The sequence below is a fragment of the Osmerus mordax genome, unplaced genomic scaffold (assembly GCF_038355195.1).
Source record: "Osmerus mordax isolate fOsmMor3 unplaced genomic scaffold, fOsmMor3.pri Scaffold_237, whole genome shotgun sequence".
NCBI classification, from domain to species: domain Eukaryota; kingdom Metazoa; phylum Chordata; class Actinopteri; order Osmeriformes; family Osmeridae; genus Osmerus; species Osmerus mordax.
This window is the reverse complement of record NW_027120549.1, coordinates 1-17,989: the sequence shown is the minus strand read 5'-3', so window position 1 is coordinate 17,989 and position 17,989 is coordinate 1. Positions and strand designations below refer to the sequence as shown.

General features: G+C 46.7%; 1 protein-coding gene across 1 annotated transcript; it reads right to left on the bottom strand.

Annotated features, from left to right (window-relative positions):
• Window positions 1–213: 213 nt before the first annotated feature.
• On the bottom strand, window positions 214–4,201 carry tlcd4b (TLC domain containing 4b; the record flags this gene model as incomplete). The annotated part of the gene is given in 3 exon segments (XM_067232171.1): window positions 214–303; window positions 1,234–1,386; window positions 3,946–4,201. Coding segments are annotated over 2 exon segments (236 nt in total), but the record flags the coding sequence as incomplete, so codon positions are not given.
• Window positions 4,202–17,989: the final 13,788 nt, after the last annotated feature.

Genomic DNA, 17,989 nt, shown 5'->3' with positions numbered 1-17,989 from the left:
AGCTCCACATCTCTGGAGACTTCCCTGACAGATGAGCTCGGTCCACCACTCTCGCTTTCCACTGAAGAGAACAACAGATTCATCTTTTCCCTGGTGTCTAAACCCCTCCTCCTTCCCTTTCCTCCCCTGGGGGCAGTGGGCGTGTCTTGTGTTCTGGTCTGGAGACAGACAGATGGGGAGAGAGACAGACGGACGTGTTTCAGTTCCTCTTACCAGACGGGATCCGCGTTGACGACGTCGTCAAACCACAGGATGTAGAGACAGAACAGGCCCACGATCAGGGCATGGACAGTGGACACCAACCTGAAGGAAGGACACACACGCACGCACACACACACACACACACACACACACAGACAGAGAGAGAGAGAGGCTCAACATGAGGAAGTACCTTTTTGTGCCAAGTGTGACAAAATGAGTAGGAATGTCAACACAAGGCCCTCAAGTTCCGGTTCTCACACACTGACAAAGTTGAATAACCTTATAGACGTCTACAATAAGAATAATTCCAATAACGGAAAAAAATTGTCCGCATCATTTAACACCACAACAAGAAATTTGAGAGAGACTATCAAACATGGTTGAGCACCCCTGACCTTTGGAGCTGTTATCAGGGTAAGTTAAGAGTCACTCCAAGTCTCAGGTGGCTGTTATCTGTCCTCCACTCAGAACACACAGAGTCTTTAGACCAGAGGAAGAACAGTGGAATAAGGGATTTACCCCAACACTGTCAGAATCTGGGGGGGGAAGGCATGCTTTCACACACACACTTTTGGACCCTCCAATCCTGCCTAGTCTGTTTCACCGAGGGGTCTCAGGACTCCCTGTGTCCTCTTCCTCCTTACATAAACCACACAGACACACTGGAGTTACACAACCTCCAGGTCCCACTCTGTCTAACCTTAGTACCTGACAGATTATCAATGCCTACAGGGCACATACAGCCAAACTCGGTGAACTCTAACCCTAACCCACACAAACATGCATACGTAAACACTAATCCGAGGGAGGTACGGAAAGAACCAGCAATCTAGGCTAGACCGTGCTATTACGCAACAACAAACAACCTACCTTTGTGCCGAACCCCAAACTAACTCCACTCTCTGTCCACCTCTCATCTCTCATGGTTCAGCCTCATAGAACACCAGCCAGGCATGACATGTAACCAGTCTCACAGGAGATACAGGCCAGACGTATAGCTTTGGTGTGTTTGTGTGTGTGTGTGTACTGTACCTGGAGTTCCACTCGGTGAGCTTGGTGGTGGGCAGGCTTCCGTAACTAGGGGTGATGACAGCCGAGAGCAGGGGACTGGCCACCGAGAACATCAACTGGAACCCCACAAAGCTGCCAGCCACCACGCTCAACTCTCTCGTCTCCATCACTCACCTGGGGGGACAGGGAGAGAGAGAGAGGGGAGGGAGAGAACGGGGGGGGTGAGAGACACGGACCGGTAGTTCAGACACAGGACGCTCGGGCCGTTAGGGGAGACTGTCAGCAGCGGTGCTGGTGGTGGTGGGGGGGGGGATGGGTTAGAAAATGCCTAAAGAGAAACCTGGCATAACCATGGCAGAGGAGACCAACCGGGAGAGGAGGGGATGGAACCTCTAAGGCCCTGAAACTCACTCGTGGGTACTTAGCAATGGGCGATTATGTACAAATTGTTTAGGGCATAGAAAAGGAATTAGTACTCGAAAAGCAAACAATGCCAAGCTGTTGAGGGGAAAGAGGATTGTTCTGATGAGGCAAGCGGTTGAAGGGTCAACGCAACGGAGGAGAGGATGAAGGAAATGAGTAATAGAGGGCAGCTGAAGTCGACGTCAATCGAAAAAAACAACAACAACAAAGTCGAGGTGAAAGAGAAGGAAGAAGAGCAAGAGAGAGAGCGATATCTGAGAGAAACAGACAACAGCAGAGAGAGAAGACGGAGCCTTGAAGCGAGAGAGAGAAAGAGAAGTCATCGCTCCGCAGAGCCTAACGAACAGTCATGTCGAGGAGCTGGCGGACGTCTGGTTCATCTCACACGCCAAACACACTGAGGTCCACAAGTGTTCCTCTTCATTCACACTCGACTGAAAAGACAAAACCACAACCTCTGATGAGATCCCTGTGACCCATCTAGCAACAGGCTGCCTCCCGCTCCACCAACATGTTGTTTTCTTCGAGAAGAGATTAAGAAGCTGGGAGTTCTTATTCCCTGTGGAAGGCCTTTTCTCAGAGCTACTAACACTTGACCTCAAGTCCCTCTGTGGTCCTGGTGTTTGTGTCCCCATCTTGACCACCACACATTCTCAAGAAACCCCAGTGGACACAGCAAAACTCCAAGTATTCAGGCTATTGTGAACACTGGACTCGGCTTAATAAGGGCTCAAATCGCAATTCAGGAGTAAATCCACGACAAAACCGGCTGCTTAGATGAAGCAACGTAATTCAAAACTCTATCCTGGAACAAGCAACTTGTTTGACGATAAGCCCGTGATTGCGAAAGGGTACACATGATTGTGTGACTGGTACCGTCCAGAAGGACCGGTAGGTGGGCTAGGTAGTAAGCTACGTCCGTGCAGGTCTCACCCCTGGCCCAACTGACACCACAGGCATGCCGTCTGCTCCAGTCTGATCTATTTATATCATTAAAACCCCAATGTCATGAGTGCCTTCTGTCACAGCAGTATAGTTGTCATGATATAGGCTACATGACACAAAGCATTCAAAGCACAGCAGAAAGCCACGCTGATACTGGGGCCTTCCTCATTTCTGTGGCCTGCCACAAATTATGCCAGACAACTGTCAAAGCTATTACCCCTACCTCACCCTGAATAAGGCCCAGTAGTTTGAACCTGTTCGTTACCCGGCTGTCCCTATCCACGTTCATTGACGTTGCTGATCGTAGGCTACGTGAGCTTGAATAATTAATTGGTATTCCTCACCTGGGAAGCTGGTTTGGACTGCCCGGGCCGGTCTACTGAGACGGAGGGAAAGGGTTGGAGGCAGCTGCTTGACAGCTCTAGCAGGCTGTATACCATCAACGGCTGACCTTGTTCCTCACACCTTAGTGCTACTGTCAGCAACCCGTGACCTAAGTCTTTGGCGTATCGACCAATATAAATAATAGCGGTCCAATTACCCCCCTTACAGTGGAAATCCAAAACGCGTTCCGGCGGAGTATGCTGCAATGCTGCACAGCCTGCACAGGCCGTTGCAGGTGACCCGCTCCAACTCAGGGAATACACAATCTTCTGCAATTAGAACCGTGGAGTGCTATACTTGGAGATACGATTTCAGATATTGAACGTTACCATTATTTCTAGAACATCTGATAGCGGCACGGTTTCCTTGCTGAAATATTACCAAAAACGAAAGCCGATTATTTGCTCCCCTCAACGGGGACTGCAGCAAAATTCCTTGAGCGAGCTAGCTAGCAAGCTAAACCAATTCCCTTTGGTGCACTTACAAGTGTTACTTAAATTGTGATAGCATTACAGCTATCTATTTAACTAGGTAAGAATTCTAACCGGGGTTAGAGGAATGTTGTTTACCTCCCTGAGTCTGGCTTATTGCCCTTCCATTTGGGGAAGGCATACACAATCATGCATATGCAGGCAGGGAATGCAGCAGTCCCTTGTTCTTGGCGTCGTGCGTGATAGCAGCAGGGAGACTAATGTGCACGAAAGAAGCAATGTGTGAAATGTCTCGCATTTGGAAAACATCCTAACCAGTGACATTGGATTACAGTTTGGCCAGATGGTAAACGAGTTTTAGCATGTTGATAGCCAAAAGCCAAACTGCTACATGAATTGTGAGAAAGGCAAAGCTATATGCTACAGCCACAATGTAAGGGGTCGTATTGCGGTCACAAGGTCTAAATAATAAAGCATTGCTGTCTTCACAATCATAGCATGCAGTGGAAAACAATTATATAAATGTAAATGATGTATACGAAGTCACTACCTGATATCAGTTGCATAGGTCTGTATAAGTAGATCTAGCTTCTGTTTAGCTGCCGTCTTCACTTTCTTAACTTAGCAAGTCGGCTACAGCTTGCTAGCAGTAGCAGAATCCCACTGTCACTGACTAGCATTAGGCGTCCTCGGGAGCAAGGGGCAACGCCAAAAATGCATAACCACTATACAGTCCCTGGAGAGTTCTTGATCCTAGTTTATTTTCCAAATCGAGACAAGTTTCCAGATTTGATTTAAAAACAAAGTTTTCCCCGTTATATTTTGGCATTGACAGCTCGTAGTGACTCGTAATGACGCCAACACGCAGATAACCTACCACCCACTCCTTAGCACACGCCCCTTCATTTGGCCACACCCACAGCGAACAAAGGCCAAGCAGCACATGTTATTTCTTACATTTACATTTAGTCATTTAGCAGACGCTCTTATCCAGAGCGACTTACAGTAAGTACAGGGACATTACCCCGAGGCAAGCAGGGTGAAGTGCCTTGCCCAAGGACACAACGTCATTTCGCACGGCCGGGAATCGAACTGGCAACCTTAAGATTACTAGCCTGATTCCCTAACCGCTCATCCACCTGACTCCCATTTCTTAGTTAAAAATCTAATTTACATGATACATGCTATGTTAATCAATAGTTCACCTAACCAGAAGAACGTGGAAAATAAATCCTGAAAGAAATGGGTTAAGCAAATGCGCATACCCGATTGCTATATATGTAAATGAAGGTTTCTGTCAAAGCTTTCAAGAGGTGTGGTTGGTTTAATGTTATTATTTCTTAAATCATTGTTCTGGTGTACTGAAGATGTCATATCCTCTGTTGTCTATCTATCTGGTTTCTTTAAAGGCTTTTTTTTTTATGTAAAGGCTCCGTTCAACATTGACAGATGTGATCTTGGCCTTGGAAGGCCCTTATTTTAATAATAAAGTTCTTGGTATTATGTATAAATCAATCAATGATAAAGAGAAGACGAGAGAGAAAGAGAGGGAGGGTAGAAAGAGAGAGAGGGATAGAGAGAGAGAGAAAGGGGGATAGAGAGGGAGAGAGGGTAGAAAGAGAGAGGGGGATAGAAGGGGATAGAGAGGGAGAGTGGGTTCAAATGAAACATATATATTTTTAATTCCTCAATATTGAATGGCTTTAAAAGAATTAATTATGTTTCTGAAAGAAATATAAATAAATTATGTAGTATATATGAAATGCATATTTGTAAATTGAACAACCATCGATCTTCCATTTTTTCAGTGTAGAAAGAGAGAGTCTGAGCAAGGAGATCCTTGAGAACAAAACGGCAGATGACACCAGTAACCCTAATCCTATTACCGACAATCAAGAGTATCCTAGATTAACCAAACATCCCATGCTAATCTGAGTAGATTAAACACTCCTGTGGTAAGAAGGAGATAAGCCACACATAAAAGACACCAGAGCAACAAGTTTGCAAACTACAAAGCTTTTTTGCAAATTCTAAAATCATTTTACCAATCATGTATGTGTATCAAATAATTGAGGAAGTCTTGTCTCATGCAAGTGTACTTTATTAGCCTGTTTTAAGTGGACCTCAAACACGGACGTGATTTAGGCTACAGTACATTCACTTTAGGATGTTACCAATTTGTGAAGGTATTCAAACCCTTAGGTGTAAAGAGGCCAGTATTTCAGAAAGAAATAGGAGAACAGCACAGCAAAACATACATGGTTTAACTATGGTATGTTTCAAAATGACTACAAAAACCGGGGCTTTTTACTTTTACAACGAAAAATGTGATCAAGTTTACAGTGTTTCATCCTTGTGTGCTTGTTTCCCTAAATGCTTCCGGGAGACTAAGATGACGACGTCATCTTGACTGAGCACATTCCTGATCTGAGGATTCTTTTGTGAAAGGTGGTTGACCCTGTAAGACCTGGTTAAAAATTTGAATATCACTTTTAGCTGTCCAATAAACACATTTTTTTTTGAAAGACCACATTTACATAGCCAATGGGTCCTATTGTCTTGCCTTGCAATGCCATTGGATGGCATTGCAATCCCAAAAAAAAGAGATGAGCAATTCGAGAGCTAAAAGTGATGTTGTAATTTTACAACCAGGGGTCTTACAGGCCTTCGGCAGAGAGGGGGTGAGCGAGGAAGAGAGTGAGAGACAGGAAAGACAGTGAGAGACAGGGGCTTGCCTCTGTATTGACATGATTGTACACGGTATGGATGATTACAATTGGAATATAGAGTAAAGGTTTAGCTTAGTCAAGCTTGATACAGTGCATTGAAAACCAGGCATAGATTCAGTGATCATAACAATATAGTAGGTTGTGGTATATGATATACTGTATCTGGATCAATATTACACTACTGAACTGTGGCTTAGAAAAGAATACTAAAGTGAAACTATGGCACAGCATGTAGAGTGGCTGAACAGGTAACAACTATGTAGGTGGATCAGCAGGCAATCCAGTCTTCCCGGGAAGGCATCTAGGTTATGCAGGGGTGTGGAGGGGAGAGAATGTCTTTTCCTCTGATTGTCATCTGATAGAACTTTCAGGCAGGGTTCCAGAAGAAAATAAAGATGAACTCTAACCATACAGTGAGCTGTAGATCGTAAATTCCTCATGGCCTCGGGTCACAACCATTAATGAATCAATTTCATTTTCATTTTCATCTTTTCCAAAAATAGAAAACATTAGTTATGCAACGATTACCGGTGAATCGTAAAGATATAGCTTCATATAGCTATTGATTGAAGAGTTTCTTGATTCAAGAACTTCATGCAAATATTGTTTTTCATTATGGTGGATTATTACCTTGATCCGTGTTGCTGTATAATGAGGATTGATCATGTTATATGCAAGTGACACTGAATATTCAGTACAATAGCTATTGCTGAGGTCAACCCATTAAATGTGCCTTCTGGGCATAAGAGTGACCAAGGAGAATTGTCTTAGAAATAAAATACATTTAAGTAACTTAACGCCTTACTCTCTACAGCAAGTAACTAAGTAACGTAACCAGTTACTTTACAATAAATGTAACTAGTAACTGTAATTAGTAACTTTTAAAAGTAACGTTAACCAACTCTGTTCACGAGAATGCTTGCTGTTCGAATTCTTGGCATTTGGATGGCTTGCCTTTGTTGCAAAGACATTTTACTGATTCAATACCTTTGCTGCAAAATGTTAATAGCATGTGTTGAAGATGCATAACGATAAATAGTATTCTACCTGAACTCAATGTTATAATTGCTGATTACATGTGTGGAACCACGATGCTACAGAATAATGTCGATTCACCGATTTGAAGCTGAAATACCATTTAAAAACACAAGGCGTCACTGTAGCTGTCTCCAGTCCGCGACGTTGCTGGCCTGCTGCAGTAGTACTTCGTTTTCATCAATGGCTCTTTAAACCGGGGTACCCTGCAATACAGGCACAGCACAAGTGGCTCCTGGTAGGAAGTCCTAAGATGGAGTACAGCAACTTTTGTATTGCGCTCGCCAACGGCCCAGAAGGTTCGTGTGCTACAGTAATAATGACTTTATGCCACGTTATCCAGCACTGGAGCGGTGACTGTAGGCATTCGGTCTCAGGAGGGAAGAGCTGCAGCTAATGCCAGGTTTCCTTGTGTATGTGAGGGAGGAGGCGTGTGGAAGGGGGGGAGGGAAGGATGATTAAGGAAGTAGAAGGTGCCATCATTTGTGCCGTGCCATGCGCAATCCATTCCATAGCACTCCTACACACAGCTAACTAGCATGGCACGAAAACAAACATACACACACACACACACACACACACACACAAACAAACATGGAGAAAAATGTACAGATAGAAAGCAAAAGCACACCACCCGGTCCAGCCTCCTTCACCTCCATGCAGGGTCCCATGTCAGCACAGTTTAACCCCGCCCGGCGTCTGCCGGCGGGGCCTGACGGGGTGGGTCTGATGGGCCGTCTCAAAGGAGGGGTGCCAGCCCCCACGCGGGTCTGTCAGCGGAGATCAGCGGGGTTCTGTTTTGACTCTCCATGGCACATCTGGGAGACTGCACAGCTGGCTCCACATGCCTGGAGGACATCTTCCTGCAGACACCTGCCTATCACTCAAGGCCTCACAGGCAGGATGGTGTGTGTGTGTGTGTTGGTTGTGGTGGAGTACATACCTTAAGAGCAGGTGGGTCAAACGTAGAGCTTTAAAGCAACGCTTGTCTCTTCACTTTCAACCTCAGAAAGTGTTTTTTTTTTAAAGCTCTAATAAAGTGTTGTCAAATTTGATTGGTTTCCTAATGTAAAAAGGACCATATTGAAGACATGCTAATTACTACCATGCATGCACAAACACGGTTTATTACACTGCGCTATTACACTTGTTACCGCACTGTAGCTATGTTGGTCACAAGAACACCCTGTTTGTGCATTTGTAGAGTTAGGTTGTCGTGGTGACTTAAGTTTTATTCTTTATGAGCTTGTACAAAAACCGTAACTTGCGAACACAGTTTTTTGTGTTTAATATTCTGTAATGAATGTTAGTGTTTACATTTGAAATGATGACAGTAGGCCCCTAGCCTTGGAATAATGTCGACATTCATCATACGCCTGTGTTTCACTCTCAGAAAACAGTACATGTATAGTAATGAGCCCCTCTTCATCAAATTACACTCCCATCTGCCCCTTGGTGTGTGTGCGCCCTTTATCTGCCTGTGGTTCATGTTGTCAGTAACTCTCTCCTCTCCACCACTGAAGAATCTCAACGCTTATTAAAGTATAATACACACCAATTAGCCGAGTACGAATCCCTTACTGGGGTAGCCACGCCGGAAAGAAGAAAGATGGTGTAGAGAGAGATGGAAGGAGGTATACAGGGAAGGAAAGAGAAAAACACATTTTAAATTTTTATTTCTAATTTAAGGAAGGCTTATCAGTTAAGAACAAAATTAGATTTCCAACCACAGCCTGATATGAGCCAAGGGAGGGAGATAGAAGAGAGGAGAGATGGAAGAGAGGAGAGGTGGAAGAGAGGAGAGGTGGAAGAGAGGAGAGATAGAAGAGAGGAGAGGTGGAAGAGAGGAGAGGTGGAAGAGAGGAGAGATAGAAGAGAGGAGAGATGGAGGAGAGGAGAGATAGAAGAGAGGAGAGGTGGAAGAGAGGAGAGGTGGAAGAGAGGAGAGGTGGAAGAGAGGAGAGGTGGAAGAGAAGAGAGATAGAAGAGAGGAGAGATGGAGGAGAGGGGGAAGAGAGGAGAGGTGGAAGAGAGGAGATGTGGAAGAGAGGAGAGGTGGAAGAGAGGAAAGATAGAAGAGAGGAGAGGTGGAAGAGAGGAGAGATGGAAGAGCGGAGAGGTGGAAGAGAAGAGAGGTGGAAGAGAGGAAAGACAGAAGAGAGGAGAGATGGAAGAGAGGAGAGGTGGAAGAGAGGAGAGGTGGAAGAGAGGAAAGATAGAAGAGAGGAGAGGTGGAAGAGAGGAGAGGTGGAAGAGAGGAGAGATGGAAGAGAGGAGAGATGGAAGAGAGGAGAGATGGAGAGAGGAGAGGTGGAAGAGAGGAGAGATAGAAGAGAGGAGAGGTGGAAGAGAGGAGAGGTGGAAGAGAGGAGAGATAGAAGAGAAGAGAGATAGAAGAGAGTAGAGGTGGAAGAGAGGAGAGGTGGAAGAGAGGAGAGATAGAAGAGAGGAAAGGTGGAAGAGAGGAGAGGTGGAAGAGAGGAGAGGTGGAAGAGAGGAGAGATAGAAGAGAGGAGAGATAGAAGAGAGGAGAGGTGGAAGAGAGGAGAGATAGAAGAGAGGAGAGGTGGAAGAGAGTGAACAGAGAAAACAAGACCAGGAAGAGAGATTGCTTTGGTTTTCACACTGCCTTCTGTTTCACATAGCTGCAGGAGCTAAACAATGCCTCGCTGATGAACACAGTCTGCATGTGTGTGTGTGTGTGTGTGTGTGCATGTCTGTAGGTGGGTGGCAGTGTGTCAGTTTGGGTTTAAGTGTGTTAGCATGCTAAGGCAGTTGTAGTGTGTGAGTGTGTGTGTAATCTGTGAGCATGTGTTTGAGCCAGAGGGTAGGGGTTCAGAAGAAGATTGAGAAGAAAGAGGTAACAGAGGATGAATATATCTGGATCATTATTTTTTCCACTCTCTCTCTCTCCCTCCATCTCCCTCTCTCTTTCCCTCTCTCTTTCCTCTCTCTCTCTCTCTCTCTCTCTCTCTCTCTCTCTCTCTCTCTCTCTCTCTCTCTCTCTCTCTCACCCACCCACCCACCCACACACACACACACACACACACACAGGGCACCCCTATGCCCATCACCTCCCCTCGTCAGCAAGAAGGGTCAAATGTTATTCCCTCCTTGTTGTCACGGTTGCCAATCACCTCACATTCTGTAGCAACTGTTGCCAAGGCAACCGAGAGATCCGGTTGCCAGGCACCGAGAGCAATGCATGTGATTGTGTACTTATTTATTTAATTCTTTCTTTATCTATTTGTTCATTCTACACGCATGCTGCTAAGCACACGATACACACACACACACCCCTCTTTCTCTGTGTCTCTCCCCTTCACTTTGGCTCTCTTTCTCCTTTTCACACACATACACACACACACACATACATACACCAACCCTTACTTACACACAGACACACACAGACACATTCTCTGCTCTTACGACGTGCAGAACGTGCACATCAGATGACAAACAGTGATTATCATAGCAATAAGGATCGTAATCTAGGAAGAGAGGCTCTCTTCTCCTGGCCTTCTGTTCTATAAACACACACACATCCACACACGCTTATCTGCCACGTCTCATAAGAGCTGCTGAGTGATAAAGACAGAGCCTAATGAGAAGGGGAAAGAGAGAGAAGGAGAGAGAGAGAGAGAGAGAGAGAGAGGAGAGAGAGAGAGAGAGAGAGAGAGAGAGAAGGGGAGAGAGAGGAGAGGGAGAGAGAGAGAGAAGGAGAGAGAGAGAGAGAGAGAGAGAGAAGGAGAGAGAGAGAGAAAGGGGGGGTCCTTTCGCACCGTGATTTCCACCCTCCCTCCCCCCTGGCCTTACCCCCAGCCGTCTCCCCCCCCCCCCCACCTTTCCCTCTGACCCTCCCTCCTGGCCCTCCCCTTTAGCCCTCCTCCTAACCCTCTCATTGGCCCTCCCTCCTGGCCCTCCCCTTTAGCCCTCCTCCTAACCCTCTCATTGGCCCTCCCCCTGGCCCTCCTGGCCACTCCCACACAGTCTTTGTTTGTCTAGATACACAGAACAGGGTAATAGAATGACCCATCCTGGACTGATTATACCCATCACTGGCAGAGTTAAGTCCTCAACACACTCCTCTGTGGAGAGGAGAGGAAGGGAAGAGAGAAGGGAGGGGAACATAAAAAAAGGACTTGCTTGTGATCAGTCGTTCGATGGCATTACAAACAATCCACCACGTATATGTACAGTGCAGATGGAAAAAGACCTACATGCAGTAGGATCCCAACTGAAGTGAAATGGTCCCCCTTCATGGAAAGATGAAGTCAATCAAGTCGTTCATCAGCGAGAGTTTGGAGACAACATCGCCTCATTTATCACAGCCTGAAAGCAGAGACAGGGGAGAGGAGAGACCTGTACAGCAACGCTACCCTTGAAGCAATAATACACAGACAGGCACACACACAGACAAGCACACACACACACACACACACACAGAAAGTAACTTGTCAATGGTTTCTGGAGCTGGCATGAAGAATCTTCTTGGCTGGGTATTTCAAGGCTTTAGCACAGTGACACACACACACAGACACACAGACACACACGCACACACACACACAGACACACACACGTGATTCAAAGGCTTGTGTGTGTGGAGGAGCCCCAGCTTTCTCCCAATTTCAAATGAAAGGATTTGAATAATAGTATTAGACCCATTTAGAACTCTAATATGATCCATTGGCCTAAACTCCATTATGGAGGGACTCTAACGATTTGACCTCCCTTAAACTCACACATGTTCCAACCTAACAATGGAAACATAACCTTGTCATTGCCTGTCAATGAATTAAAAGAAGTATGTTGAATACATATTACTGTGCAGTGTACATCAAGTACATTGCACAGTACATACTGTTACAGTCATATGAGCACACATTGACTTATACAACATGAATAAACACACCACATAAATCCTGTTCTAGTAAACAGTGTTACATTTCAGATTCTCAGACCAATACACACAACTGTAATCCAGACAGTCCTACGCTTTCCTTCACTGCTTGTTCTGTGCCTGCCTGCCTGCCTGCCTGGCTGCCTATCTGTCTGTCTGTCTGTCTGTCTGTCTGTCTGTCTGTCTGTCTGTCTGTCTGCCTCTGCCCCTCCTCCTACTCCCCTCTCTCTCCCATCGTCCCCCAAAAAATCGCTAAAAACGAGGTGGGCTCTATCTTGGTGTCCTAATGAATTCTGTCCGTGCTTCCACCTGCAAGACCCCCGCCCCCACCAGCCAGCTTGTCTGGATATTGGATTTGCTTTTTGCTCTGTGACCTTATTCACCGCCAGCCAGCCAGCCAACCAGCCAGCTAGTCAACCAGTAAGTCAGCCAACCAACCAACCAACCAGTCAGCCATTCAGACAGCCAGACAGCCAGCCAGTCAACCAACCAACCAGCCAGCCAGCCAGCCATTCAGACAGCCAGACAGCCAGCCAGTCAACCAACCAACCAGCCAGCTAGTCAACCAGTAAGTCAGCCAACCAACCAACCAACCAACCAACCAGTCAGCCATTCAGACAGACAGCCAGCCAGTCAACCAACCAGCCAGCCAGCCACAGCAGAGAGCAGCCTGCAGAGCCTGGTACTAATGTTGTGCAGAGCCTGTGTTTCACGGTGTTTGGGTCCACCCTGTACCCTCCACCCCCCACCCTCCACCCCTTGACCCAACCCCCAGCAAGCCTCCCGCTGGCCCCCTCCTTCCAGACCAGCAGGGTCCTATTGGATTCCTCCTCGCCCCCCCGGCTCTTATAAGGGCACCTGTCAGCCTGATGAGTATCCTGAGGTAAAAAAGTGTGTGATGTCCGCCTGGGAGGAGCTTGCCTCCTGAAGAGGACTGGAACACACCTAGGAGCAACTCTTCAGTCGGCCAAACAGCCCTCCAGTCAGTCAGTCAGTCAGTCAGCTAGCCAGTCAGTCAGTAAACCTGCCTTTCAGTCAGCCAGCCAGCCAGTCAGTAAACACTCAGTCAGCATGAGTTGAATGAAGAGGCAGTCACATGACTTTGGGAGCTGTTCTTTAACCTGTCAACCACTTTACCAGCGAGCCAGCCAGCCAGCCAGGCAACCAGCCAGTCATCTCATGTGTACTGTGAAGTGTTGCAGGGCCGGGGAAGCAGTAACCCAGCGGTTGGGGAGCAGGCTGTGGCCTCAGACAGACCTCCAGTTGTTTCCATGGCCACACGACACAGAAAAGGGTTTCGTTGATACACTGGCTGTGACGATGACGAGGACGAAGAAGGCTTCCGCTCAGCTACGCGTATTCTCAAGCAATAACATCGACATCCGTATTATCAACCCAAGAATACCCGTGGTCGAGTCAGGAGCATGCTGTCGGACACCCCCCCCCTCCCCTCCATCTTCTCTCCTCTGTCTTCCTCTCGCTTTCATCCCCCCATCCCTCTCTCGTTGGCTAGGCCAGGCAGAAGAGGAGGAGAGATGGAAGGGAGGGGGGGGAATGCTGAAGAGTTCAGGTCCAGGACCTAGGGAGCAAAAGAGGGAAACAAACCACATTTTAAGGAGAAATAATCACTGGAAATTCTTGCATTCATATACTGACAGGTTGGCTGTGCTTACAATTTCTGGCATTTTGGGTTCCTTAATTCTTCTCCACATCTGATCTGACAATAGCATGGTATCTTTGGTTTCGATCTAGCGTGTCTTATGTCCTGTGTGTGCACGTTTTCCTCTCCTATATGTGCCAGGCTGGGGTATGTCCCACAAGCCAACAGCAGGACAGGGTGAGGAAGAGGCTTCGGTGATGTCACGGAGGGATTGTCATCGGGTCACACCTCACGCTAGAGCTCAATAAAGTTGTGTGGTTTTGAATTCCCGACCAGTTCCCCCCGACAGAGTGCGAGGGAGTGTGTGTGTGTGTGTGAACTGCTGGGAGATTTTTTCATCCCTGTCCCTGTATTTATCAGGGAGCGCCACAGTCAGACACACTTCTGAGGGTGTGTGTGTGTGTGCGTTGCCCTCGCAGTGCTGGTAGCACAGGCCCACCTCTCAGACTCCACACATGAGAGATGCCAGTAAAAGAGAGGGAAGAGAGAGGGATAGCGGGAGAAGGGACAGACAGAGAAAGAGAAGAGAGCACAGTAAGCTTCCGAGAGCAAGAGAGAGAGAGGAGAGAAAGAAAGAAAGAAACGAGAGAAGCCTGAAAATAGACTGAAAATGGAGGAGAGGGTTGGAAGGAGAGAAGGAGAGAGGGGAGAGAGTGGAAGGGAAGGGAGGGAAATGTTTATTGGGATAGACAGACTGTAAACTTAAAGGGCTCTGTATCGCCAGGGTTTTGGAAGGGTGCTCTGAGATGTGATTGGCTGTGGCAGGGAGAGATAAGGCCTCATCCTGCCCCTCGCTTCTTCAAGGGCTGGCATCAAAACCAGCAAACACCAGAGCACTCTCTCCTTCACTCTTTCCCTTGCTCCCTCGCCCACCAACGGCTCTTCTAAAAGGCATGACATGAAACGTGATGATTCCAGCTATTATTCTAAACACCCCTACATGTGAAATGCCACGCTTTTTAAAGGGTGGGTAGAAGAAAGGCAAAGAGAAAAAGAAAGGCCTGAAAGGGCTGAAATGATAGGTTTTCAGTAAAAGACTCAATACTGACACAGTGGCACCTTTGTAGATACAAGGTTGTGAATCCCTAAGTCCCTCCCTAACACCCATAAGCTCACATGAGAGAGTGATGCAAGGGGAAAAGGAGAACATGAGGGAAAAGGCAAAAGGAGGGAGAAAGGAAGGAGGGAAGAGGGTGGAGAGAGATAAGGGAGGTAATAAGAAAGAAAAATGAGAGATAGAGAGTCCATCCATCCACTCTGAACTCTGAACTTTATATTTCGGAGGCGGCTCTGAAATATAAAGCTGTCTATCTGAACTACTTCCTGGATCGGCTGCCTCTCTAAATGCCTTCCTGTCTGTCTTCCTGTCTGTCTGCCTGTCCTCCTCTGCCTGGACTACCTGTCTGTCCGAATGCCTTTCTGTCTGTATGTATGTATGTCTGCATGTCTGAATCCTGCCTGCCTGTCTTCCTGTCTGTCTGACTGCCTGTTTTCCCTAACTGTCTTCCTGTCTGTCTGCCCGTTTGTTTACCCATCTGTCTCTCTAGCCATGCCCGTCGACTTGCCTGTCTACCTGTCTGTCTTCCCCGGCGTGTCTGTCTGTCTGTCTGTCTGTCTATCTATCTACAGGAGTGCACGCCTGCATCAGTACAATTCTCCAGTGGGTCCTAAACCTGCTCCCCACGAGCCCCACATCAATAATTCACCATATTTATCTATGCAATCTGACGGCCTCTCCCCTCCCAAGCTCCTGACAAATTACTGAGGCTGCAAATATGGCTACTGGGGGCTCCTGTCTCCAATCACCTCACAGCACAACACTATCCCATCCCAGGACTAGGAGAGTAGAACCGATGGCTGTCAGCATCCAACAATCTGATGATTCCTTCGGCTGTATGAGGGACCAAGGGCGTGTGCATTTGAAACGCTTTTAAAAGGTGTCCTTTGTTGTAAACGGTCACGTTTGAGGAAGTGCGCCAATTAAAGTCGCCGAATCCCACTGAGGAATCCATGGAGATGTCACACGTTTTTTTTCCCCACGATTTTTGACATCTGCTCATCACTGTCCCAAACGAGCAGGGATATTTACGGACAAGCGCACACTCACAAATGCACATACGCACACACACATATATGCACACAGGTGTAGACACGCACACGCACGCGCCCACTTCCCCCTTATTTTTCCTCCTCTCCCTAGCAAACTGCCATTTAGCGTGACACAAGCAGAGGAGCCAGGGAAGCCAATTATCAAACAGATGTCGATGCATGGTTACAATAGTGAGGGGAGCCAATTACCACACAGATGTTTGGTTTTCCCTCCCCTCGTTCTTGCCTCTATCCCAGAATCCTCTCTGATCAGGGCCCACTGAGAATGCCCCCCACCCCTACCACCACCACCATTCCCTGCTTTTTAAATGGAGAGCTCTTGATGTCAATCAGCAGGGGGGGGGTGGGGGGGGGGGGGGGGGGGGGAGGAGAGGGCAGAATGGAAGGGGGGTAGAAGGCTGGTTGGGGAGGATGGAGGGGTGCCGGAGGGAAGGGGTAAGGGGATGGGATGTCGGGTGAGGGAGACGGGGGGGATGGGGGGGAGGCATGCTGGTCGGGGGGAGAACAGGGGAGGGGGTGGAGCAAGGGTAGGAGGGCTTGGGACTCAAGATCAGAACCAAGGACAGCTCCCAGTGGCCAGATCTGTGCCGGTTTGCTGGTTTACTAAATGGAAGTCTCCCTCTTTCATGCTTCTCTACACAAATACAGACAAAAATACACACATCCACACAGAAACACACACACACTCACACAAACGCACACACCAGTAGGTTGACATGACACACACACACATGATGACGACCACACAAGTTCCTTACACTTGATCTTAACACTATTATACAACCGAGTTACAACTTTAAGTTATTTGTAATTTCCCCTGCCCTGTCCATGGTCTCCTTTAAATCTTTTTTTCTTTTTCCTCACGCTTTTTTCTCTCTCAGTTCCCATCTCCCTCTGTAGAGGATCTGGAGTCTCGACATGAAGCGAGGAGATGTCTCCTTCTGCTCCTTGATCAATAGGAATTTAATGGACATGGATGGAGTTCAGGGAGTTCATATTGGCCAATGAGCCTGCAGTGAAACACCATGCACACTGAGAAGGCTGACACACACATACACACACACGTACACACACACACACACACACACACACACACACAAAACAAACACGTACTCAATATGCACTCCTGTCCCAAACAAACAAGTAATAACTGACCCTTTATTGAATTATCCTCTTCACAAGGGCTTAACCTATAGCACGAACCTTCATATTTTATTGATTTACTAATATTGATCGATTGAGAAGGACATACAGTACCATGTACAGAACCGTGCAATATGCAGCTGTTGGTGACCAAATTTACACCAAGAACATTACAGTTTATTTAATATTAAATAACCTTACATATTTTATTAATGAAGTGCAGAGCAATTTAATAACGAATTCCTTTCCCATTCGGTTTATAAAATGTAAATGTCTTCACAGTGCACTATAGTTTAAGGACCTGCTCACAACCTCATTAAAAGTATTTTAAAAATGTATTATGGTAACACTATAAACAACACACTTTTACGATACATTAAAAATACAATATATATGATTTACTTCGCAACAGAAAGCAGTGTGGAAAAGCGACCTGCAATACAGGCCTCACTGGCATGCGTTCAGAGAAGTCGCCCGTGACAACTAGACTCGTCCATTCAGGAATACAAATGTAAGCAACAAGCTAACAAGTCACGTCGTTGCTGTCGTACCACTTTAACACTCGGTGCTATATTGTTTTAATAGTGGAATACACGGCGGGAACCTGAGTAATGCAATCTCAAACAGACATGACATGACGAGAGCTTTTGGGTTTGTTAAAACACTTGGAACAGTGAGCGCTTTTCCTACTTGGCGGAGAGCCGTCTCTTACGAAGGCTATTTTAATTTGAATGTTTTACCATATTATTGGCATGCCTACCAAGGAAAGCACCACAGGCTTGAATTAATCTAATGATCACGAAGATGATTTACTGACACCATTTCAAGCAGGTAAAATGTGCAGAGGGTTTGAACAGTCCAAATAATACATTGTATAAGATGACATAAAGACTACTCACTCATTGTTGAAGTCCTGCCAGTTTACCTTGATATAAGTCGACTGCACGATACTGACGGTCTACTGGCAATATCGGATAATCACACAGAGGAAACGCCCCCTCTAACTCTCTCTTTTCTC